Source organism: Oncorhynchus mykiss, unplaced genomic scaffold, assembly GCF_013265735.2.
Source record: "Oncorhynchus mykiss isolate Arlee unplaced genomic scaffold, USDA_OmykA_1.1 un_scaffold_245, whole genome shotgun sequence".
NCBI lineage: Eukaryota > Metazoa > Chordata > Actinopteri > Salmoniformes > Salmonidae > Oncorhynchus > Oncorhynchus mykiss.
The window spans coordinates 327,582-353,971 of record NW_023493705.1 but is presented as its reverse complement, the minus strand read 5'-3'; the positions used below and the strand labels follow the sequence as shown (position 1 = coordinate 353,971).

The window sequence follows — 26,390 nt, the reverse complement described above, 5'->3', positions numbered from 1 at the left end:
CGATGACGTGTTCCTACGCATGAGCTTAGCTAGCTAACTTTGCCATGACATCGCCTACAAGTGTTTTGGGGACTTCTATTGGAGAAGCAGTTTTAGCTTCATACTGTACTGTCTTTGGAGGTGTCTATCGATGGTACAAACTCTGTGATTGTTACCTCTGCCTTTTCTCTTCTACTTCCGTAATTATACCGTTTACAGGAAGTGACACTATGGTAAATACCACCGGAACGGAAGTCCATGTAGCGCGCCAAATTTGTTGTGCTACTGCGTTTGAGTTAACTTCGCTTTCAAGATTTTTATATAATATATATATTTTTATATAAATGCTGATAAGGAACCAGGACTGCTGAAAGACTTAAGGTAAACAACACACGGTCATGTGGCCAACACAGACTAGTTTGCGCTTGCTTGACAGGAATTTGGGAGAGCTATTAAAGCCAACGTCATAAAGGTTTAGACAAAGTGTGGTTTTGTTAACAAAGTAACGTTAACTCGACTAGCTAACGTGTTTGGCAAGGCGTATTTTAGCTACCTGACTTGAATTACAATTATTGTCGATATTGTATAGTTTAATACTTCGGTTAGATTTAATGACTTGCCGCGTTTCCGTTCTCCTCGGTACTAGGAAACTCGGGCATTTCCTACTTGCTAATTGGTTGTAGTTATAGGAGATTCTGGTTCACCGTATAACGTTACCTGTCATAGCGTACTAAATTGAGAATGATTTTGCTTCCTATTGTAGTTAGTCATGTTAACGTTGTTTTGGGGACTAGTTGGCTATGCAGCTAGTGACGTTGGCGCAGGTTTGGGCAAACTAGCTAGCCAGTAGCGTTGGTTTTGGTTGGCTTGGTTTAGCTAGCTGCTTTTTTAGTTCATTAAAAGCAGCTAGAACAGATTATTTACAGCCACGGGCTTGGATGGTATACTTATTGGTCATAGTGTGGATATAGTCAGTATGCAGTATACTTATTGGTCATTGTATGGATATAGGATGCCAAACGTTCCTGGATGTCTTACTAAATTCGCCAAAATACGAAGTATACAAACAGTGGACGCTATTTCTGCACTTAGGGCCCATTTTTTTTTTGGTCACATACACATGGTTAGCAGATGTTATTGTGAGTGTGGCGAACAGGTTATGTTGGCTGACAATTTGTTAGTTATGGTATCCTTCTGAACCGCATATCATTACTGCAGTATGTACCGGTAATAAGTAAGCTAGCTACCTAACTACATTTTATCGGTTTGATTATTCACATCATTCTTAGACTAGGTAAGTGGTGGTGTAGTGGTCGTGCGTTTCAATGGACATTGTTAATTCACTCTGGCTATCTACTCCGATTTCGGAGCACTCTCGCCTGTGTGCCAGAGCGCAGAATAACTGATGCATTTCCAAACGCTCAACACCCGTTAAATAACCAGTACCAGTAAACGTCGGCAAAAATTTTTTTTGCTAGCAGCACAGTTAGTCACCAACGCTCTGGATAACATGACAACAGCCTAACCAGCTCTGCTGGGGCGAGTAAAATGGTCAGTGAGGTTCTCGCATTTGTGTCTGGAAGTAGCTAGCCAGCGTTGGCTAGTCAGCTTGGATGCTTGACTGCTGTTGGGAAGTCAACCCTACTCATCGTCCAGTGTGCGGACGGAACGCTCTGAATTTATAACGCACTCTTGCACTCCAGATTGAATTTACGAACACACCCAAAATCGTATAATGTCTAGCCAGTCATTTGTTATGCTATGGTTAGGGTTAGCAAGAGGTTGCATAGCAACAGCATCATCTTCCGGTAGACAGGTGAAGCGCTTGTACACTCAACTGAAAGGATACCTTTCAGATACAGTATACTAAAATGAACTAATAGTATACAGTATGTTAGAATGGGTATTAAAACACAGCTCATGACTTGCTACCAAACATACTTTCTAACGTGTGTGCGCACATGCAGCATGGCGGTACCTTTTGTGCAGGACTGGGACCTGATCCAGACGCTGGGAGAAGGAGCGTATGGAGAGTGAGTACACACACATTGTATGGTTGAGAGGGACGAGGCAATTAAGTCTGGCTGCACAACCGATGGGCAAACGTACTTCAAATTTAGAAATCATGTGACTAAACTGAATAAAAAGAAAACTACACTATGAAACAGATAAAGAATGATAGTAAAAAGCTTTGGAGCACCTTAAATGACATTTTGGGCAAAAAGGCAAACTCCGCTCCATCATTAATTTAATCAGATGGCTCATTCATCACAAAACCCTCTGATATTGGCAATTACTTCAATTATTTTTTCATTGGCAAGATTAGCAAACTTAGGCATGAGATGCCAGCAACAACAGTACACTACCGGTCAAAGGTTTTAGAACACCTACTCATTCAAGGGTTTTTCTTTTAGTTTTTACTATTTTCTATATTGTAGAATAATAGTGAAGACATCAAAACTGTGAAATAACACATGGAATCATGTAGTAACCAAAAAAGTGCTAAACAAATCAAAAATAAATTTCATATTTGAGATTCTTCCAATAGCCACCCTTTGCCTTGATGACAGTTTGTACACTCTTGGCATTCTCTGAATCAGCTTCATGAGGTAGTCACCTGGAATGCATTTCAATTAACAGGTCTGCATTAAGTTAATTAGTGGAATTTCTTTCCTTCTTAATTTGTTTGAGCCAATCAGTTGTTGTGACAAGATAGGGGGGTATACAGAAGATAGGGCGTGGTCTTTTTACCAGATAGGGCGTGGTCTTTTTACCAGATAGGGCGTGGTCTTTTTTACCAGAGAGCTATTTGGTAAAAGACCACGCCCATATTATGTCAAGAACCGTTCAAATAAGCAAAGAGAAATGACAGTCCATTACTTTAAGACATTAATGTCAGTCAATATGGAACATTTCAAGTACTTTGAACGTTTCTTCAAGTGCAGTCGCAACATCCTTCAAGCGCTATGATGAAACTGGGTCTCATGAGGACTGCCACAGGAATGGAAGACCCAGAGTTACCTCTGCTGCAGAGGGCAAGTTCATTAGTTACCAGCCTCAGAAATTGCAGCCCAAATAAATACTTCAGAGTTCAAGTAACAGACACATCTCAACATCAACTGTCACACAGGACACTGTGTGAATCAGGCCTTCATGGTCAAATTGCTGCAAATAAACCACCACTAAAGGACACCAATAAGAAGAGACTTGCTTGGGCCATGGAAATTTGTACTTTGGTCTTGAGTCCAAATTTGAGATCTTTGGTTCTAACCACCATGTCTTTGTCAGGTGTGGTGTGGGTGAACGGACGATCTCCGCAGGTGTATTTTCCACCGTAAAGAATGGAGGAAGAGGTGTTATGGTGTGAGGGTGCTTTGCTGGTGTCACTGCCAGTGATGTATTTAGAATTCAAGGCACACTCAACCCTAATGGCTATCACAGCATGCAGCGATACGCCATCCCATCTGGTTTGGACTTAGTGACCGCAGTGACTCTGGACCGCATAGTGACTCTTAGTGACCGCAGAGTGAAGGAAAAGCAGCCAACAAGTGCTCAGCATATGTGGATACTCCTTCAAGATAGTTGGAAAAGCATTCCAGGTGATGCTTGTTGAGAGAATGCCAAGAGTGTGCAAAGCTGTCATCAAGGCAAGGGGTGGCTATTTGAAGAATCTCTTATAATATTTCAATTTCACACTTTTTTTTGTTACTTCGTGATTCCATATGTGTTATTTCATAGTTTTGATGTCTTCACTATTATTCTACAATGTAGAAAATATTAAACTCTTGAGACACACACACAGGTATTTGGCCAAGGTGTATGTAAACCTCTGACTTTGTTTGTGTGTGTGTATATATATATATATATATATATATATATATATATATATATATATATATATATATATATATATATATATATACATACACACACACACATCAAACACAGGGTGTGTCTATGGAAAAACTTTGTCCAATTGATTGGTTGAATGAAGACTGCTTTTTGTTGTTGTCAGACTGCCCTAGCCATCTTGAATGCTAGGTGTCTTTCTGCAGACTATCAACAGTAGCCAGCATGTTGCTAGTATGTTCACTATTGAAGTTCTCAGCCAGTAGATTGATTATTTTTGCTTCGGACAGCTTACATGTGCTTTTAATTAAGGCATCGCCTCATGTACTGCTCGAAGTTGAGTCTCGGAGTGTGGTCGTGCTTGACTGGCCCATCATATTGCTCAAATGCTAATCGCATGACTTCTGTGTGTAGTCTTCAATGGTAGACTTCGCAGGTAAGTGTTGAACTGGAATGCAAAAATGTGTTGACGTTACTGGCCACGAGATGTTTTTACTGTCCCTGGGCAAGCGGGCAATTAATGTCGGACACTGGATGCTAGCTAGCAGCAGGCAGGCTTCAAGCTAAATCACCGGAGAGCGATTATGTAGAGATGTTGTTTATTTCTTCCATCCATCTCCCTGTCTATCAGTCTGTCTGCCTCCTGTGTTTCCCAGTGTCTGTCTGCCCCCCTGTGTTTCCCAGTGTGTCTGTCTGCCCCCCTGTGTTTCCCAGTGTGTCTGTCTGCCCCCCTGTGTTTCCCAGTGTGTCTGTCTGCCCCCTGTGTTTCCCAGTGTGTCTGTCTGCCCCCTGTGTTTCCCAGTGTGTCTGTCTGCCCCCTGTGTTTCCCAGTGTGTCTGTCTGCCCCGTGATCACTATGGAGCACATCAGCAAGAGGCCACCTCTTCAAGGACCAAGTGTTCAGTTTGAGATTTAGCCTATGGCTGTGGTGGATAGACCTTAATCGCCCTCTAGTGGTCATACTTAATAGGACCATGTTCTGCATTGTGAATTTCTGAGAAAAAAATTATTGTTCTATCGTTTTTTTAATTTTTTTATATAGTTTTTATTTTTTCATTTGTCACTTTCCTAGTGTGTGTGGTACTCATGATGTGTGTGTCTCAGGGTGAGGCTGCTGGTTAACAGACAGACAGGAGAGGCTGTAGCGGTGAAGGTTATTGATACGTCTCAGGGGAAGGAGTGTTCTGAGAACGTCAAGAAAGAGATCTGCATAAACAAGGTACTTATCTGACTGTCTGGTATGTCTGACTGTCTGGGCGGTATGTCTGGTCAAAGTAGCAAACCTTTGCCTTGATGACAGCTATGCACACTCATGACCTTCCATGAGCGTGGTATTTCTTTTTGAACTCAAATCAATGAGCCCAATCACTCCTCCATGACAACACAATCATAAACAGAGTAAGGGTGACTTATAAATCCTCAGGATTGGGGTCATGCTAAGGTAAAACAATTTTGCAAATCCAAGTCCTATTCCTTAAGATTTTTATTTATTTAACTATGCAAGTCAGTTAAGAACAAATTCGTATTTACAATGGCGGCCTACCAGGGAACAGTGGGTTAACGGCCTTGTCCAGGGGCAGAAGGTCAGATTTTTACCTTGTCAGCTCGAGGATTTGATCCAGCAACCTTTCGGTTACCGGCCCAATGCTCTAACCACTAGGCTACCTGCCGGGTTATAGGGGTATAACATTTATTGGAATGACTGTAATTCTGATAGACTTAGCTTTTTAATGAAAAGATAATTTAATCATATGTATGTAGTAGAAAGCAATGGGTTAAAAGAAGCCTACATAACCAACCCATAAAGTAAAATTTAACATCCATATGGCCAGCTATGTAAGCTTTAACATTGCAGGATAAATCAATAGATGTTGTTCAATTGGTAACATACATTTGTCTTCTAATGCCTCTTAAGGGGAAAGTCATCTAAAAGTAACTGAATTTAATCAGATTACGTTACTGAGTTTGGGTCATCCAAAAGTTACGTTACTGATTACAATTTTGGACAGGTAATTGTAACTGATTACATTTAGAAAGTAACCTACCCAACCCTGGTCAGGCATACATGTCTGTCTGTCAATCACATGTATTTATAAAGCCCTTTTTACATCAGCAGATGTCACAAAGTGCTGTACAGAAACCCAACCTAAAACCCCAAACAGCAAGCAATGCAGGTGTAGAAGCATGGTGGCTAGGAAAAACTCCCTAGAAAGGCCAAAACCTAGGAAGAAACCTAGAGAGGAACCAGGCTTTGAGGGGTAGCCAGTCCTCTTCTGGCTGTGCCAGGTGGAGATTATAACAGAACATGGCCAAGATGTTCAAACGTTCATAGATAACCAGCAGGGTCAAATAATAATCACAGTGGTTGTAGAGGGTGCAAGAGGTCAGCACCTCATGAGTAAATGTCAGTTGGGTTTTCATAGCTGAGCATTCAGAGGTTGAGACAGCAGGTGCAAGAGAGAGAGAGTAGAAAACAGCAGGTCTAGTATGCCTGTCTGCCTACCTATCTCTGTCTGCCTACCTGTCCTGCCTGCCTGTCTGACTTATGTCTTTGTCGTTTATTTACCATCTGAAAAAAATATATATTGGTCATTGATTAACATTTTTATTTTTTTAAATCGATGACCAGTATGTCATTTTTTTGTTGTTGCTTTCTCATGGATTTCTTGGTTGTGTGTTTTGTTACAGGTTCTGTCCCACCCTAACGTAGTGCGTTTCTTCGGCCACCGGAGGGAGGGGCCGACTGTCTATCTGTTCCTGGAGTACTGCAGCGGTGGAGAGCTATTCGACAGGATTGGTGAGACTGACAGAGCCAGCAGCCAATCACAACAATGAGATTGGTAGATTGAATCCTATCACAGGCTGGGGGTCATCTAACACTTAAACTCTACTTCTCTCTCTCTCTCTCAGAGCCTGATTTGGGGATGCCAGAGAGAGAAGCTCACAGGTTTTTCCAGCAGTTGATGGCAGCTGTGGTGAGTGACAGTTATCTAGGAGGGTTAGAGGTCGGGGTTAAAGGGTCTACACACGTTAGGGAGTTGTTGCAATGTCCTTTTTGTCAATACGCTCCGGCATTTGATTTGATGTTATTCTGTGCTACCTGAAAAGTGAAACATGCCATATCATTCCATGCGGAGCTGTGAGGGTAGTGTTGTCGCTTGGTTCCTTGATCTATATGCTATTCATTATAGTAGCAGATACAATCTCAGGAGGACGGTCACGTGCGCTAGCAAGGCAGAGGTCCCGAGTTCACACCAGGTATTCTCCGAATCGGGAGGAAGTGGTACTCCCGAAGCAATCAGCATGATGTCCTTTACATAGGCCTAGCTATTCTTTAAATATGCAGGGGCACTAGAGGTCGGGGGCACTAGAGTAGACTTGCAGTCTTGATCATCCATGGTCTTCTGTAACTCAGTTGGTAGAGCATGGCACTTGGGGTTTGATTCCCGGGACCACCCATATGTAAAATGTAATTTTAGATAAAAGCATCTGCTAAATGGCATATAATACATTTAATCTCTCCCACGCGCGCTCTCTCTCTCGCTCGCTCTCTTCCCTGTGCTCCCTCTCCCCCGCTCTCTCTCTAGGAATATCTCCACAGTGTAGGTATCACCCACAGAGACATCAAGCCTGAGAACATTCTCCTGGACGATAAAGGTGTGTGTGTTTTGACTGAGTGGGTGCTAGTTGTGTTCATTTTACTTTGACATAATGGTGTATACTGTGTCAAAATCAAATCAAATTTTATTTGTCACATACACATGGTTAGCAGATGTTAATGCGAGTGTAGCGAAATGCTTGTGCTTCTAGTTCCGACAATGCAGTAATAACAAGTAATCTAACTAACAATTCCAAAACTACTGTCTTGTACACAGTGTAAGGGGATAAAGAATATGTACATAAGGATATATGAATGAGTGATGGTACAGAGCAGCATAGGCAAGATACAGTAGATGGTATCGGGTACAGTATGTACAAATGAGATGAGTATGTAAACAAAGTGGCATAGTATAGTATAGAGTGGCTAGTGATACATGTATTACATAAGGATACCGTCGATGATATAGAGTACAGTATATACGTATGCATATGAGATGAATAATGTAGGGTAAGTAACATTTATATAAGGTAGCATTGTTTAAAGTGGCTAGTGATATATTTACATAATTTCCCATCAATTCCCATTATTAAAGTGGCTGGAGTTGAGTCAGTGTCAGTGTGTTGGCAGCAGCCACTCAGTGTTAGTGGTGGCTGTTTAACAGTCTGATGGCCTTGAGATAGAAGCTGTTTTTCAGTCTCTCGGTCCCTGCTTTGATGCACCTGTACTGACCTCGCCTTCTGGATGATAGCGGGGTGAACAGGCAGTGGCTCGGGTGGTTGATGTCCTTGATGATCTTTATGGCCTTCCTGTGACATCGGGTGGTGTAGGTGTCCTGGAGGGCAGGTAGTTTGCCCCCGGTGATGCGTTGTGCAGACCTCACTACCCTCTGGAGAGCCTTACGGTTGAGGGCGGTGCAGTTGCCATACCAGGCGGTGATACAGCCCGCCAGGATGCTCTCGATTGTGCATCTGTAGAAGTTTGTGAGTGCTTTTGGTGACAAGCCGAATTTCTTCAGCCTCCTGAGGTTGAAGAGGCGCTGCTGCGCCTTCTTCACGATGCTGTCTGTGTGAGTGGACCAATTCAGTTTGTCTGTGATGTGTATGCCGAGGAACTTAAAACTTGCTACCCTCTCCACTACTGTTCCATCGATGTGGATAGGGGGGTGTTCCCTCTGCTGTTTCCTGAAGTCCACAATCATCTCCTTAGTTTTGTTGACGTTGAGTGTGAGGTTGTTCTGCTACTTGTTTGTGTAGATAACCTGAAGTTGTCAGACTTCGGTCTAGCTACGATGTTCCGTCACCGTGGGCGAGAGCGGCGTCTGAACAGGCTGTGTGGAACGCTTCCGTACGTCGCGCCTGAGCTGCTCAGCAAATTAGAGTTCAACGCTCAACCAGCTGACGTCTGGGCCTGTGGCATCGTCCTCACCGCCATGTTGGCTGGAGGTAAGGGTGGTGTGTGTAAACTCAAATACCACAAGGTTCCAGTTTAACAAAGTTTACTCAATCGTATTCGTACAATACATGGTTGCCATTGCACTCAGGCCAGATTCATTGACAACGAGACTCCTGCGCAGGCACACTAATAACAGAGTCATGGCACCGTAATAACAGAAATATAGGGACACGTAAAATATGAACTTAACAGTTTGTGTGACTTTGTCATTGGAAAGTTGCTCTGGAACCTTTGTGTGTGTGTGTGACAGTGTTGCTATGGTTACAGAGTTGCCGTGGGACCAGCCCAGCGAGAGCTGCCAGGAATATTCTGATTGGCTGCAGAAGAAGACCTACCTCTCCCCCTGGAAGAAGATTAAACACACCCCCCTCAGTAAGACCCCCCCCTCCCAGTAAGACACTGAAACTACTATAGGTCAGTCTAGAACAGTGTCTGTGTTGTCTAAACTACTACAGGTCAGTATAGAAGGTTGTCTGTGTCCATACTCCATATTTCTATGTATGTGTGTGTGTATAGATCTATTTCTATATGTCCATGGAGTTGACACATCTATATTTATCTATTGATGTGTCTAAATTCCATGGTTCTATGTACACTTGAAGTCGGAAGTTTACATACACCTTAGCAAAATACATGTTCGGTTTTTCATAATTCTTGACATTTAATCCTAGTAAAAATCCTTGTCTTAGGTCAGTTAGGATCACCACTTTATTTTAAGAATGTGAAATGTCAGAATAATAGTAGTGATTTATTACAGCTTATTTATTTTATCACATTAACAGTGGGTCAGAAGTTTACATTAGAGGTCGACCGATTAATCGGAATGGCCGATTAATTAGGGCTGATTTAAAGTTTTCATAACAATGGGAAATCTGCCATTTTGGACGCCTATTTTTTGTAATGTTTTTCTTTTTTCTTTTACACCTTCATTTAATCTTTATTTAGCTAGGCAAGTCTGTTAAGAACACATTCTTATTTTCAATGACGGCCTAGGAACGGTGGGTTAACTGCCTTGTTCAGGGGCAGAACGACATATTCAATCTTGCAACCTTACGGTTAACTAGTCCAACGCTCTAACCACCTGCCTCACGAGGAGCCCGCCTGTTATGCGAATGCAGTAAGAAGCCAAGGTAAGTTGCTAGCTAGCATAAACTTAATCAATCATAATCACTAGTTATAACTACACATAGTTGATGATATTACTAGTTTATCTAGCGTGTCCTGCGTTGCATATAGTCGATGCAGTGCGCATTCGCAAAAAAGGACTGTCGTTGCTCCAACGTGAACCTAACCATAAACATCAATGCCTTTCTTAAAATCAATACACAGAAGTATATATTTTGAAACCTGCATATTTAGCTAAAATAAATCCAGGTTAGCAGGCAATATTAACCAGGTAAGTTAACTTAAAACAAGTGTTCATTCAGTATTGTTGTAATTGTCATTATTACAAATACATTTTAAAAATCGGCCGATTAATCGGTATCGGCTTTATTTGTCCTCCAATCGGTATCGGTGTTAAAAAATCATAATCTGTCGACCTCTAGTTTACATACACTCAATTAGTATTTGGTAGCATTGCCTTTAAATTGTTTACCTTTGGTCATAAGTTTCGGGTTGCCTTCCACAAGCTTCCCACAATAAGTTGGGTGAATTTTGGCCCATTCCTCCTGACAGAGCTGGTGTAACTGAGTCAGGTTTGTAGGCTTCCTTGCTTGCACACGCTTTTTCAGTTCTGCCCACACACTTGCTATAGGATTGAGGTCAAGGCTTTGGGATGGCCACTCCAATACCTTGACATTGTTGTCCTTAAGCCATTTTGCCACAACTTTGGAAGTATGCTTGAGGTCATTGTCTAGCTTTGACTTCCTGACTGATGTCTTGAGATGTTGCTTCAATATATACACATCATTTTCCTTTCATGTGGCCATCTATTTTGTGAAGTGCACCAGTCCAACCTGCAGCAAAGCACCCCCACAACATGATGCTGCCACCCCTGTGCTTCATGTTTGGGATGGTGTTCTTCAGCTTGCAAGCCTCCCCCTTTTTCTTCCAAACATAACGATGGTCATTATGGCCAAACAGTTCTATTTTTGTTTCATCAGACCAGAGGACATTTCTCCAAAAAGTATGATCTTTGTCTCCATGTGCAGTTGCAAACCATAGTCTGGCTTTTTTATGGCGGTTTTGGAGCAGGTGCTTCTTCCTTGCTGAGCGGCTTCTTCCTTGCTGAGCGGCTTCTTCCTTGCTGAGCGGCCTTTCAGGTTATGTCAATATAGGACTCGTTTTACTGTGGATATAGATGCTTTTGTACCTGTTTCCTCCAGCATCTTTACAAGGTCCTTTGCTGTTCTGGGATTGATTTGCACTTTTCACACCAAAGTACGTAATCTCTAGGAGACAGAACGCGTCTCCTTCCTGAGCGGTAATTTGTGGAGTGGTTGAAAAACGAGTTTTAATGACTCCAACCTAAGTGTATGTAAACTTCTGAATGAATTATTTATTGATGTGTCTAAACTCCATGGTTCTATATAGATAGATCGAGAGGTGTGTGTATATAATACACACTACCTTTTTCAAAGTTTGGGATCACTTAGAAATGTCCTAAAATTGATCAGAAATACAGTGTAGACAAGAGGTCGACCGATTATGATTTTTTTTAACACTGATACTGATACCGATTTTATTGGAGAACAAAAAAAACCCGCTACCGACTAATCGGACGATTTTTAAAATGTATTTGTAATAATGACAATTACAACAATACTGAATGAACACTTATTTTAACTTCAATAAAATCAATTTAGCCTAAAAAAAATAATGAAACTTGTTCAATTTGGTTTAAATAATGCAAAAACAAAGTGTTGGAGAAGAAAGTAAAAGTGCAATATGTGCCATGTAAGAAAGCTAACGTTTAATTTCCTTGCTCAGAACATGAGAACATATGAAAGCTGGTGGTTCCTTTTAACATGAGTCTTAAATATTCCCAGGTAAAAAGTTTTTGGTTGTAGTTATTATTGGAATTATAGGACTATTTCTCTCTACCATTTGTATTTCATATACCTTTGGATGTTTTTTTGGCACTTTAGTATTGCCAGTGTAACAGTATAGCTTCCGTCCCTTTCCTCGCTCCTACCTGGGCTCGAACCAGGAACACAACAACAGCCACCCTCGAAGCAGCGTTACCCATGCAGAGCAAGGGGAACAACTACTCCAAGTCTCAGAGCGTGTGATGTTTGAAACGCTATTAGCGCGCACCACGCTAACTAGCTAGCCATTTCACATCACATCGTTACACCAGCCTAATCTCGGGAGTTGATAGGCTTGAAGTCATAAACGGCAGCGCTGCTGGCAAAACGCACGAGAGTGCTGTTTGAAAGAATGCTTATGAGCCTACTGGTGCTTACCATCACTGTCAGACTGCTCTATCAAATCATAGACTTATAACATAATAACACACAAATACGAGCCTTAGGTCATTTAATATGGTCAAATCCAGAAACTATCATCTCGAAAACAAGACGTTTATTCTTTCAGTGAAATGCGGAACCGTTCCGTATTTTATCTAACGGGTGGCATCCATCAGTCTAAATTTTGCTGTTACATTTCACAACCTTCACAACCAACCTTCACAACCACAACCATTTCACAACCAATGTTATGTCATAATTATGTAAAATTCTGGCAAATTAGTTCGCAATGAGCCAGGCGGCCCAAACTGTTGCATATACCCTGACTCTGCGTGCAATGAAAGCAAGACAAGTGACACAATTTCACCTGGTTAATATTGCCTGCTAACCTGGATTTCTTTTAGCTAAATATGCAGGTTTCAAAATATATACTTCTGTGTATTGATTTTAAGAAAGGCATTGGTGTTTATGGTTAGGTTCACGTTGGAGCAACGACAGTCCTTTTTCGCGAATGCGCACTGCATCGATTATATGCAACGCAGGACACGCTAGATAAACTAGTAATATCATCAACTATGTGTAGTTATAACTAGCGATTATGATTGATTTAAGTTTAATGCTAGCTAGCAACTTACCTTGGCTTCTTACTGCATTACTGTTAACCGTAAGGTTGCAAGATTGAATCCCTGAGCTGTCAAGGTAAAAGTCGTTCGGGCCCTGAACAAGGCAGTTAACCCACCGTTCCTAGGCCGTCATTGAAAAAAAGAAAGTTAAGAACACAGACTTGCCTAGTTAAATAAAGATTAAATAAAGGGATAAAAAAAAAAGACCGATTTTCCAATTGTTATGAAAACTTGAATTCGGCCATTCCGATTGATCATTCGACCTCTAGTGTAGACATTTGTTAATGTAGTAAATTACTATTGTAGCTGGAAATGTTTTTTTTAATGGAATGTCTGCATAGGCGTACAGAGGCCGATTTTATTAGCAACTATCACTCCTGTGTTCCACTGGCATGTTTTTAGCTAATCCAAGTTTATCATTTTAAGAGGCTTATTGATCATCAGAACCCTTTTGCAATTGTTAACACAGCTCAAAACTGTTGTTCTGGCCTTTTAACTAGTTGAGTATCTGGAGCATCAGATACAGTCCCTGCAGGAGGCCTTTTGGTAGGCCGTCATTGTAAATAAGTATTTGTTCTTAACTGACTTGCCTACTTAAATAAAAACACACCCGCAAAACACCAGTCTCAACATCAACAGTGAAGAGGCGACTCCGGGATGCTGCCCTTCTAGGCAGAGTTGCAAAGAAAAAGCCTCATCTCAGACTGGCCAATAAAAAGATTAAGATGTGCAAGAGAACACAGACACTGAACAGAGGAATTCTGCCTCGAAGGCCAGCATCCCGGAATCGACTCTTCACTGTTGACATTGAGACTTGTTTTGCGGGTACTAATTAATGAAGCTGCCTGTTGAGGACCGTCTGTTTCTCAACCTAGACACTGTCCTCTTGCTCAGTTGTGCTCCGTGGCCTCCCACTCTTTCTATTCTGGTTAGAGCCAGTTTGTGCTGTTCTGTACACAGCGTTGTATGAGATCTTCAGTGTCTACACTGTATTTCTGATCAATTTGATGTTACTTTAATGGACAAAAAAATTGCTTTTCTTTCAAAAACAAGGACATTTCTAATTGACCCAAAACTTGAGTGCGTGACACACGCATCAATAGATAGAACCGTGGAGTTTAGACGTACATGTATGTGTCTAAACTCCATGGTTTCATATATATATATATATATTGTATTTATTGATGTGGGTTTAGGCCTCCTATCTAAACTACTCCAGGCCTTGCCAGAAGAGAGGCTGTCTATCTCTGATCTCAAGACTGACCCATGGTTCTGTCAGACCTTCACACCCTTAGCCTCTCACAACAAACTACTACTCTCTGACAGACTACTACTACACAGGAACAACAGGTGGGTTATTTTATAACTTATTATTTGTGTGTGTGTAGTGGTGTTTGTGTCTAATGTTGCTACGGGCGGCAGGAAACCTAGCGCATTGGGCCAGTCACTGAACAGTTGCTAGTTCGAATCCCAGAGCAAACAATGTAGAATTTGCCGATGTGCCCTTGAGCAAGACACGTAACCCTAATTTCTCGCCGTTGATAGTGGCAGACCCTGGCTGTGACCCCACTCTCCGAGGGTGTCTCGGGGAGTTGGGAGCAGTGGATTAATGGTGTGTGTGTGTGTGTAGTGATAGGGTGCAGTTCTCCAGCTCCCAGCCAGACCCAGCGCTCGGTGTGTGGGAGGGAAGTTTGTGTGTCGGAGTGCAAGACCAGGTCAGCTTCTCTCAGCCGGCCAGACCAGACAACATGCTGCTGGGGAGTCAACTACTGGGCACGCCTGGAGCCAGCCAGGTACCACACACACACTGTGTTGCACGGTATACTGAACTTTGGTACATGGAAAAACAGTTCTGTACTAGAATTTAGATACTTATGTCAAAATGTCTTACGTCGTATACTGATTGAGAGGATCAAATCAAATTGTGTTTGTCACATGCACCGACTACCACAAGTGTAGACCTTACCTTGAAATACTTACAAGCCCTTAACCAACAGTGCAGTTCAAGAAATAGTTAAGAAAATATTTACCAAATAAACTAAAGTATTTAAAATAAAAAAAAATGACAATGAGGCTATATAGAGTTCATTAGGTAGGGGTAAAGTGACTGCATAGATAAGAAACAGCGAGTAGCAGCAGTGTAAAAACAAAGGGGGGGTTTCAATGTAAATAGTCCGGGTGATCGTTTTATTAATTGTTCAGCAGTCTTATGGCTTGGGGGTAGAAGCTGTTAACCTCTCTGGGATATGTGGGATGGTAACTTTGATGAAATCACACATTCAATATACCAAATTAAATCTACACTTGTTATGAATCCAGTCAATGTGTCAGATTTCAAAAATGCTTTACGGCGAAATCAAGCGATGCTATTATCTGAGGATAGCACCACAGTAAACAAAGAGAGAAGCATATTTCAACCCTGCAGGCACGACACAAAACGCAGATATAAAAAATATAATTCATGCCTTACCTTTGACGAGCTTCTTTTGTTGGCACTCCAATATGTCCCATAAACATCACAAATGGTCCTTTTGTTCGATTAATTCCGTCGATATATATCCAAAATGTAAATTTATTTGATCCAGAAAAACACCAGTTCCTACTTGCGCGACGTGACTACAAAATATCTCAAAAGTTACCTGTAAGCATTGTCCAAACATTTCAAACTACTTTTGTAATACAACTTTAGGTATTTTTTTACGTAAATAATCAATAAAATTGAAGACTGATGTACTGCGTTCAATACCGGAGGAAAACAAAGTGGAGCGTGCTTTCAGAGTGCACTTCCCTCACTTCCCTCGAGCCTCATTCTGAACAGTGTTACTTAATTTCTCAAAGGAAAAACCTCATCCAATTTCTAAAGACTGTTGACTTCCAGTGGAAGCGATAGGAACTGCAGGAAAGTTTATTAGAAATCTAGATTCCCAATGAAGACCTATTGAAAAGAGTGACCTCAAAACAAAACAAAATTCTGAATGGTTTGTCCTCTGGGTTTTGCCTGTCAAATAAGTTTTAGAAACTTCAGTGTTTTCTATCCAATTGCATATTATTAGTCGATATCTTCTGGGTCTGAGTAGCAGGCCGTTTACTTTGGACACGCTTTTAATCCGGATGTGAAAATACTGCCCCTGTCCCAAAGAAGTTAAGGAGCCTTTTGGAACCAGACTTGGTGAACAGAGAACAGGCTGTAACTTGGGTGACTGGAGTCTTTTGACAATTTTTGGGGCCTTCCTCTGACACCGCCTAGTATATAGGTCCTAGATGTCAGGAAGCTTGACCATAGTGATCTACTGGGCTGTATGCGCTACCCTGTATGCCGAGCAGTTGCCATACCAGGCGGTGATGCAAACGGTTGGGATTTTCTCGATGGTGCAGCTGTAGAACTTTTTGAGGATCTGGGGAGCCATGCCAAATCTTTGCATTCTCCTGAGGAGGGAAAAGGTGTTGTCGTGGCCTCTTCATGACTGTCTTGGTTTGTTTGGACCATGATAGTTTGTTGGTGATGTGGACACCGAGGAACTTGAAACTCTCGACCCGCTCCACTTCAGCCCCATCGATGTGAAGGGGGGGCGTGTTCGGCCCTCCTTTTCCTGTAGTCCAAGATCTGATCCTTTGTCTTGCTCACATTGAGGGAGAGGTTGTTCTCCTGGCACCACAATGCCAGGTCTCTGACCTCCTGCCTATAGGCTGTCTTGTTGTCTGATCAGGCCTACCACTGTTGTGTCGTCAGAACTTAATGATGGTGTTGGAGTCGTGCTTGGCCACGCAGTCTTGGGTGAACAGGGAGTACAGGAGGGGACTAAGCACACACACCTGAAGGGCAAATGTTTTTCTGATGTGTTGGCTGACTTCTTTTGATTATCCCTTGATGTCAAGCAAAGAGGCACTGAGTTTGAAGGTAGGCCTTGAAATACATCCACAGGTACACCTCCAATTGACTCAAATTATGTCAATTAGCCTATCAGAAGCTTCTAAAGCCATGACATCATTTTCTGGAATTTTCCAAGCAGTTTAAAGGCACAGTCAACTTAGTGTATGTAAACTTCTGACCCACTGGAATTGTGATACAGTGAATTATAAGTGAAATAATGTCTAAACAATTGTTGAAAGATTTACTTGTCATGCACAAAGTAGATGTGTTAACCGACTTGCCAAAACTATAGTTTGTTAACAAGAAATTTGTGGAGTGGTTGAAAAACTAGTTTTAATGACTCCAACCTAAGTGAATGTGAACTTCCAACTTCAACTGTACCTTCCTCCTATAACCCTTAACTTCTGGTGTAGACCCTTCAACCTTAGCACTCCATCAGTGACATGAATAAGTAACATTTCATATTCTCAGAACCCAACACAGGTTAGTCTCACGATACCATCTCGATACCAAAGCGATGCCAAAACGAAATCATCTCGATACTCAATACCAAATCAATTCCTACTCGATACCAAAACCATCTCGATACCGGAATGATACCATCACAATACTCAACACCACAATGATACCATCTCGATACTGGAATGATACCCTCATAGAGTAGGACTTGATACAGACAGATCTGTAGAGTTCAATATCATTACCTTTGACATTACTTGAATGTATGCATTTAATTAATCAATCATACAATTAATTTGACTTTGTTTTTACTAATCTGTTTCCCTTCATTTGGAATAAGATTGCTGTCCCACGAGTCAAAAATGCACCTTGACTAACCGGTGCCCCCTATATATAGCCTCACTATTGTTATTTTACTGCTGCTCTTTAATTATTTGCTACTTTTATTTTTGTTATTTTTCTCAACTCTTGGTTAAGGGCTTTCACTGTTGTATTTGGTGCATGTGACAAATTACTCGAGCAAAGATGAGCTTGACTGGTGAGCCAGATGTGAGCCAGGGGGGAGAAAGTGAATTAACATTTTTGGTGACAATCAGCTTTGAAATCAGCAATATTTTGTGTTTGTGATACCCTAGTACCTTGTTATGATACACACGGTATGTGAATTGATGTTAGCTTCAGCTGTATACTAGCAAAGGAAGTTAGCCCACAAAGCTGGAAGCTACAGTTGTCGTCTTGCATTGTAAAGTGTTGTGGCACTAATGTAACAGTAATGAACAGTTTAACATGTCTGTGCATTATTCAAATGTGTTAACTTCTGTGCAGCATGAGTGGAGATAAATCCCAGACTCCCAGTGAGTTCAGTGGTTCCTCAGGACAGACTAGAGACAGTGAGAGGGGATCTAACATGATATGGTCCAGACTCCCAGTGGTTCCTCAGGACAGATGAGCCAGAATGAGAGGGATCTAACATGATACGGCCCAGACTCCAAGTGACTTCAGTGGTTCCTCGGGACAGGCTAGAGCTAGCGGAGCAGGCACGGCGCTCTGGCACTTTAAGGAGACATGGGCTGTGTTGAAAGACAGACTTGATCCTCAATCAGGGGAGATGTGAAGCACATTTTGACAGAGGTACCAAAAGTAACACAGCACTCCTAGTGGCCGGGGACTTTAATGCAAGCAAACTTACTTCTGTTTTACCAAATTTCTACCAGCATATCACATGTGCAACCAGATGGGGAAAAACTAGACAAATTTTACTCCAAACACAGAGAAGTGTACAAAACTCCCTCGCCATCCATTTGGCAAATCTGGACATAATTCTATCCTCCAGTATCCTGCTTGCGAGCAAAAACAAATGCAGGACGTACCGGTGACTCGTTCAATACGGAAGTGATCAGATGATGCGGATACTACTATGCAGGACTGTTTTTTGCTAGCACAGATTGGATGAATCCCAGAACATATTCCAATGACATTGAGGTGTATACCACCTCAGTCACCGGCTTTATCAATATATGCATTGATGACGTTGTCCCTACAGTGACCGTACGTACATTTCCCAACCAGAAGTCATGGATTACAGGCAACACCCGCACCGAGCTAAAGGCTAGAGCTTCCGCTTTCAAGGAGTGGGACACTAATCTGGGCGCTCATAAGAAATCCTGCTATACCCTCAGACGAGCCATCAAACAGGCAAAGTGTCAATACAGGACTAAGATTGAATCGTACTACACCGGCTCTGACGCTCGTCGGATGTGGCAGGGCTTAAACTTTTACGGACTACAAAGGGAAACACAGCCGTGAACTGCCCAGTGACGAGAGCCTACCAGATGAGTTAAATGCCTTTTTTATGCTCGCTTTTAAGCAAGAAACACTGAAGCATGCATGAGCGCACCAGCTGTCCTGGATGACTATGTGATCACGGTCTCTGTAGCCGATGTGAGCAAGACCTTTTTAAGCAGGACATTTACAAAGTCGCAGGGTCAGACAGATTACCAGGACGTGCACTCAAAGCATGTGCGGACCACCTGGAAAGTGTTTTCACTGACATTTTCAACCTGTCCCTGACCGAGTCTGTAATACCGAATATGGGACTTAACATGAAATAATTTGTGTTTTTATGTTCAGGTAATATTGCTGGTTTTAAACATATCTCGTCTCTTGCTCGTGTGTGTGTGTGTAGACCCCGTGGCAGCGGCTCGTTCGGAGGATGACGAGGTTCTTTACGACTCTGGACTCTTCAGCTTCCTGCTCCGCTCTGAGGGACATCTGTATCGACCTGGGCCACACCTTCAAACACACCTGCACCAACCAGGTACACACACACACACACACACACCCCTTCAGACATACCTGCACCAACCATTTTTACATTACACACCAGGTACACCCACACACACACACACACCCCTTCAAACACACCTGCACCAACCAGGTACTCACCCACTTTCAAATACACCTGCACCAAATACTAGTTTTGTCTGACTCCGCACAGCTATAAATTTAAAACATTTTGTTGGTAGCATTGGTGCTCCCAATTCACAGAAGTTATGAGAACAATAAGAGTTCGGAGCACCAGAAAATATTTGAGGGATGCAGCCTATATTGATTCTAGCTACTTTTGAAACATCTGTTGTGCCCTAGAAATGAGTATCTAACCCTGTAAAGACATTCTTTATAAACGCTAAAATGTTGCTTTATGAATGTAAAATGCGGCCCGCCAATGGAGATGCATCCAACTGCAGTGACAATTTGCAATAGAAATAAAAATAAATGTAGAGCCGGTAATATGGGTTACAACTGCGAGTGTAGCGAAATGCTTGTGCTTCTAGTTCTGACTGTCCAGCAATATCTGACATGTAATCTAACAATTCCACATCAACTACCTAATAGACACAAACAAGTAAATTAATGGAATAAGAATATATAAATACATGGATGAGCAATGACAGAGCAGCATAGGCATGATGGTATAAAGTATATACATGTGAGATGAGTAATGCAAGATATGTAAACATTATTAAAGTGACTAGTGATCCATTTATTAAAGTGGCCAATGATTTGAGTCAGTATGTAGGCAGCAGCCACTGTGTTGGTGATGGCTGTTTAACAGTCTGACGGCCTTGAGAGAGAAGATGTTTGTGCCGCCTTCACCACACTGTCTGTGTGGGTGGACCATTTCAGTTTGTCCGTGATGTGAACGCCGAGGAACTTTAACTTTCCACCTTTTCCACTGTTGTCCGTCAATGTGGATAGTGGGGTGCTCCTTCTGCTGTTTCCTGAAGTCCACGATCATCTCCTTTGTTTTGTTGACGTTGAGTGAGGTTGTTTTCCTGACACCACACCTCCTCCCTGTAGGCCGTCTCGTCGTTGTTGGTAATCAAGCCTACTGCTGTTGTCGTCTGCAAACTTGATTGAGTTGGAGGTGTGCATGGCCGCGCAGTTGTGGGTGAACAGGGAATACAGGAGAGGGCTGAGCACGCACCCTCGTGGGGCCCTAGTGTTGAGAGTCAGCGAAGTGGAGATGTTGTTTCCTACCTTCACCACCTGGAGGTGGCCTGTCAGGAAGTCCAGGACCCAGTTGCACAGGGTGGGGTCGAGACCCAGGGTCTCAAGCTTGATGATGAGCTTGGATGGTACTATGGTGTTGAAGGCTGAGCTATAGTCAATGAACAGCATTCTAACAGTCTGATGGCCTTGAGATAGAAGCTGTTTTTCAGTCTCTCGGTCCCAGCTTTGATGCACCTGTACTGCACCTCGCCTTCTGGATGATAGCGGGGTGAACAGGCAGTGGCTCGGGTGGTTGTTGTCCTTGATGATCTTTATGGCCTTCCTTTGACATCGGGTGGTGTAGGTGTCCTGGAGGGCAGGTAGTTTGCCCCCGGTGATGCGTTGTGCAGACCTCACTACCCTCTGGAGAGCCTTACGGTTGTGGGCGGAGCAGTTGCCGTACCAGGCGGTGGGTGATACAGCCCGACAGGATGCTCTCGATTGTGCATCTGTAGAAGTTTGAGTGCTTTTGGTGACGAGCTGAATTTCTTCAGCCTCCCGAGGTTGAAGAGGCGCTGCTGCGCCTTCTTCACGATGCTGTCTGTGTGGGTGGACCAATTCAGTTTGTCTGTGATGTGTACGCCGAGGAACTTAACTTACTACCCTCTCCACTACTGTCCCATTGATGTGGATAGGGGGCTGCTCCCTCTGCTGTTTCCTGAAGTCCACAATCATCTCCTTAGTTTTGTTGACGTTGAGTGTGAGGTTGTTTTCCTGACACCACACTCCGAGGGCCCTCACCTCCTCCCTGTAGGCCGTCTCGTCATTGTTGGTAATCAAGCCTACTGCTGTTGTCGTCTGCAAACTTGATTGAGTTGGAGGTGTGCATGGCCGCGCAGTTGTGGGTGAACAGGGAGTACAAGAGAGGGCTCAGAACGCACCCTTGTGGGGCCCCAGTGTTGAGGATCAGTGGGGTGGAGATGTTACCTACCCTCACCAGGGGGCGGCCCGTCAGGAAGTCCAGGACCCAGTTGCACAGGGCGGGGTCGAGACCCAGGGAGCTTGATGACAAGTTTGGAGGGTACTATGGTGTTAAATGCTGAGCTGTAGTCGCTGAACAGCATTCTCACATAGGTATTCCTCTTGTCCAGATGGGTTAGGGCAGTGTGCTGTGTGGTTGAGATTGCATTGTCTGTGGACCTATTTGGACAGTAAGCAAATTGGAGTGGGTCTAGGGTGCCAGGTTGGGTGGAGGTGATATGGTCCTTGACTAGTCTCTCAAAGCACTTCATGATGACGGAAGTGAGTGCTACGGGGCGGTAGTCTTTTAGCTCAGTTACCTTAGCTTTCTTGGGAACAGGGACACTGGTGGCCTTCTTGAAGCATGTGGGAACAGCAGACTGGGATAAGGATTGATTGAATATGTCCGTAAACACACCAGCCAGCTGGTCTGCGCATGCTCTGAGGGCGCGGCTTGGGATGCCGTCTGGGCCTGAAGCCTTGCGAGGGTTAACACGTTTAAATGTTTTCTGTGCACAGAGATGTTAAGCCTTCATTACAGCAGACTAAAAACGGTTGCATGCATTTGTGAATTGCGTTTTATTTATTGTTTAGGCTAATTGTTCAAAGCTCCCTTTGTTATTTAAATTCAACTAAAATGCTTAATTGTATTTCAAAGCATGAATGTCTCGCATGTGCTGTGATGGCATAAACGAATGATTGATAGATACAGTAGCCTATATATTGAAATATAGGCCTAAGTTACGGTATACTAAACAGGATGCGCTCTTAGGCCTACAGCTCAATGGTGGTTATACAAGGCTGCTATACAGAACCTACTAATGATAATGACATGGTGGTTCTATACAGAGTCTACTAATGATAATGACATGGTGGTTCTATACAGAGTCTACTAATGATAATGACATGGTGGTTCTATACAGAGTCTACTAATGATAATGACATGGTGGTTCTATACAGAGTCTACTAATGATAATGGCATGGTGGTTCTATACAGAACCTACTAATGATAATGGCATGGTGGTTCTATACTGAGTCTACTAATGATAATGGCATGGTGGTTCTATACTGAGTCTACTAATGATAATGGCATGGTGGTTCTATACAGAGTCTACTAATGATAATGACATGGTGGTTCTATACAGAGCCTACTAATGATAATGACATGGTGGTTCTATACAGAACCTACTAATGATAATGACATGGTGGTTCTATACAGTCTACTAATGATAATGGCATGGTGGTTCTATACAGAACCTACTAATGATAATGGCATGGTGGTTCTATACTGAGTCTACTAATGATAATGACATGGTGGTTCTATACAGAACCTACTAATGATAATGGCATGGTGGTTCTATACTGAGTCTACTAATGATAATGGCATGGTGGTTCTATACTGAGTCTACTAATGATAATGACATGGTGGTTCTATACAGAGTCTACTAATGATAATGACATGGTGGTTCTATACAGAACCTACTAATGATAATGACATGGTGGTTCTATACAGTCTACTAATGATAATGACATGGTGGTTCTATACAGAGTCTACTAATGATAATGACATGGTGGTTCTATACAGTCTACTAATGATAATGACATGGTGGTTCTATACAGTCTACTAATGATAATGACATGGTGGTTCTATACAGAGTCTACTAATGATAATGACATGGTGGTTCTATACAGTCTACTAATGATAATGACATGGTGGTTCTATACAGTCTACTAATGATAATGACATGGTGGTTATACAAGGCTACTATACAGAGCCTACTAATGATAACGACATTACTAATTATTTTAATGATCATCATAATTGTAATAACAATTAGAAGGAGATCAAGAAAAGGAAGTTACATGAGCAAGCGCAGCGTGCATATGTGCAAACAGATGGTGGTAGATTACGATATGTTTTTTTTCCCCGTTTGGAACAGTGTAAACACTAAATAAGTAATACCAGGCTGGTTAGTAGGTACCAGGCTGTTTTAATGAAGAAAAACATGTGAAGCCTTTTACAGCATATCGAAGATTAAAAACATCTGCATCTGTGAAATTGCTCTGTCCGACATTTTGCCGTTGCATGAGGCTTGATGTTCACTGAATCAGTGGCCCCCACAATGGATTAGTCCACTGAAACAGGTGCAAATCAGATAAGTGTGTTGTGCCCCATTAATTATTTTGTATTTTCTTTACGCGACTGCTCGACTGAAGATATCTCGGTCGACCAACAGCCTAAACAATCGACCAGTCGACGGAATGGGGTCCTCCCTATGTTCAACATGGGAAGGCCAAGCACAGGAAGTAGCTCTTTCAGTAGTTTAGTTGGAATAGGGTCCAGTAGGCAGCTGCAAGGTTTAGAGGCCGTGACTATTTTTGTGAATGTGTTGAAATACTGGATAAACAATCTTGAGTGTCACCATTGATTCTAGGTCCTGGCAGTTCTGTGCTGAATCAGGACAACTGAGTTTTGGAGAAATACGCAGAATCAAAGCGGAGTCTGTAATTTGCTTTCTAATGATCATGATTTTTTTGTCAAAGAAGTTCATGAATTCATCACTGCTGAAGTGAAGGCCATCCTCACTTGGGTAATGCTGCTTTTAAGTTAGCCTTGAGACTGTCAAAAATACATTTTATTTTTTATTTTTCTCAATCAGGTCTGAAAAGTAGGCTGATCGAGCAGCAGTGAGGGCAATTCAACATTGTACGCAAATTTCATCTTTATTTAACTAGGCAAGTCGGTTAAGAACAAATTCTTATTTACAATGACTGCCTTCCAAAAGGCTTCTTGCTGGGGCTAGGATTAAAAATATAGGACAAAACACACATCACAACCAGCTAGACACCACAACATAGAGACTTAAGACCACAACAAAGCAAGGCATCACCACATGACAACACAGCATGGTAGCAACACAACATGACAACAACATGGTAGCATCACAACATGGTAGCAGCACAAAACATGGTACAAACATTATTGGGCACAGACAACTGAATGAAGGGCAAGAAGGTAGAGACAACAAAACATCACACGAAGCAGCCACAACCGTCAGTAAGAGTGTCTTTGAAGGAAGAGATTGTCCCTTAACTGACCTGACTGAGCTGAGCGTCTACCATAAATGAAAACATATTTCCTAATGTTTGATATCCCTGTGCTCTCGCATGACTCCATTAAATAGGCAGAATAACTAGCTAAATTATTCTAAATGTTGTGACCGTGATTTAAAGATACATTATGCAGAAATCACTCCATTTTCTGGTTGCAAGTTAAATGACATGTCGGCCATGTGGCCCCGTCCTAGTTCATATCCCACCAGTTATATAACATTTCAGCCATGTGGCCCCGCCCTAGTTCATATCCCACCAGTTAAATGACATGTCGGCCATGTGGCCCCGTCCTAGTTCATATCCCACCGGTTATATGACATGTCGGCCATGTGGCCCCGCCCTAGTTCATATCCCACCAGTTAAATGACATGTCGGCCATGTGGCCCCGTCCTAGTTCATATCCCACCAGGTATATGACATGTGGTCCCGCCCTAGTTCATATCCCACAAGTTATATGACATGTCGGCCTTGTGGTCCCGCCCTAGTTCATATCCCACCAGGTATATGACATGTGGTCCCGCCCTAGTTCATATCCCACCAGTCACACACATCTTATCAAACCAGGTGCACACCCCTTTAACCCTTGTTGCGTGTCTGTTTCCCAGGTAACGGTCAGTACTCTGGATAGACGGAACAATAAGTTGATATTCAAGGTTCATCTGATGGAGCTGGACGAGAGAGTTTTACTGGACTTCAGACTATCCAAGGTAGGGGATACGGACGTGTGTGTAATACAACTGTGAATGTACTCTGACTATATCTGCCGATCTTTGCAGTATCCTGCATCACTTCATGGATACTGATAGTGTGTGTGTTATAGGGCGATGGTCTGGAGTTTAAGCGTCTCTTCCTGAAGATCAAACAGAAGCTAAGTGACATCATCAGTACCCAGAGAATACCACTTCCTGTCACATGATCAGTTGCCATCTACGTCATGGAACACACACCAGAAGACATCAGGCAGTGTGCGTGTGTTTTACTATCCTCATGCGTACCGGAAATCCCCAAAATTCCCCACCAGGATAATTCTCATTCACGGGGACATATCCCAGGTCCCTGTGAGGATGGCTTAAAATGGTCTAGGGGAAAGGATTTCGAATGAAATACATTTCAGGTCCCCACAAGGATAGTAACACATATGGTGTGTGTAGTTGCAGTAGCTGCTACAGCTGGGACCATAAACAAATGATCCTCACCGACCATACTGATAACTAATCACAGGCATTTTGTTGAATTGATTCATTATAAGTAGCCTTTTTACTAGAGAAATGTCAAGTTTGAAATGAAGTGTGTTAATATGGGTGATTGTCAATTGTCCCAATTGATAACTACAACCATCAAACTAGTAGTTTAAATGAGAATTAAAAAAGATGGTGGTGCACAATGTTATGAACGTTTCTGTACTTTATTATTATCACATCAATTCAGGAAATGTCTCGGTAAAGGTCTCTGTCGGTATAGGTCTGTCTCGAGTTGTTGTGTAACCATTATTTTGTATCAAATAAAATGATTTGTGGTAA

General features: G+C 42.4%; 1 protein-coding gene across 1 annotated transcript; it reads left to right on the top strand.

The window, feature by feature from the left end:
- Nucleotides 1-26,390, top strand: chek1 (checkpoint kinase 1). Its single transcript, XM_036973388.1, has 13 exons — nucleotides 1-360; nucleotides 1,947-2,012; nucleotides 4,933-5,047; nucleotides 6,517-6,625; nucleotides 6,739-6,803; nucleotides 7,416-7,485; nucleotides 8,683-8,871; nucleotides 9,149-9,253; nucleotides 14,111-14,264; nucleotides 14,545-14,707; nucleotides 19,430-19,561; nucleotides 25,476-25,577; nucleotides 25,691-26,390. Exons 2-13 carry the CDS (start codon nucleotides 1,948-1,950, stop codon nucleotides 25,784-25,786), a joined length of 1,365 nt encoding a protein of 454 aa, XP_036829283.1. The 5' UTR covers nucleotides 1-360; nucleotide 1,947; the 3' UTR covers nucleotides 25,787-26,390.

Bases quoted from the DNA above. Each gene is read 5' to 3' on its own strand.
- chek1 (XM_036973388.1), top strand. From the start codon at position 1,948: ATGGCGGTACCTTTTGTGCAGGACTGGGACCTGATCCAGACGCTGGGA. The intron at 2,013-4,932 runs GTGAGTACACAC...TGTGTGTCTCAG, and splicing joins GGAGAAGGAGCGTATGGAGA to GGTGAGGCTGCTGGTTAACA. The intron at 9,254-14,110 runs GTAAGACCCCCC...ATGTGGGTTTAG, and splicing joins GATTAAACACACCCCCCTCA to GCCTCCTATCTAAACTACTC.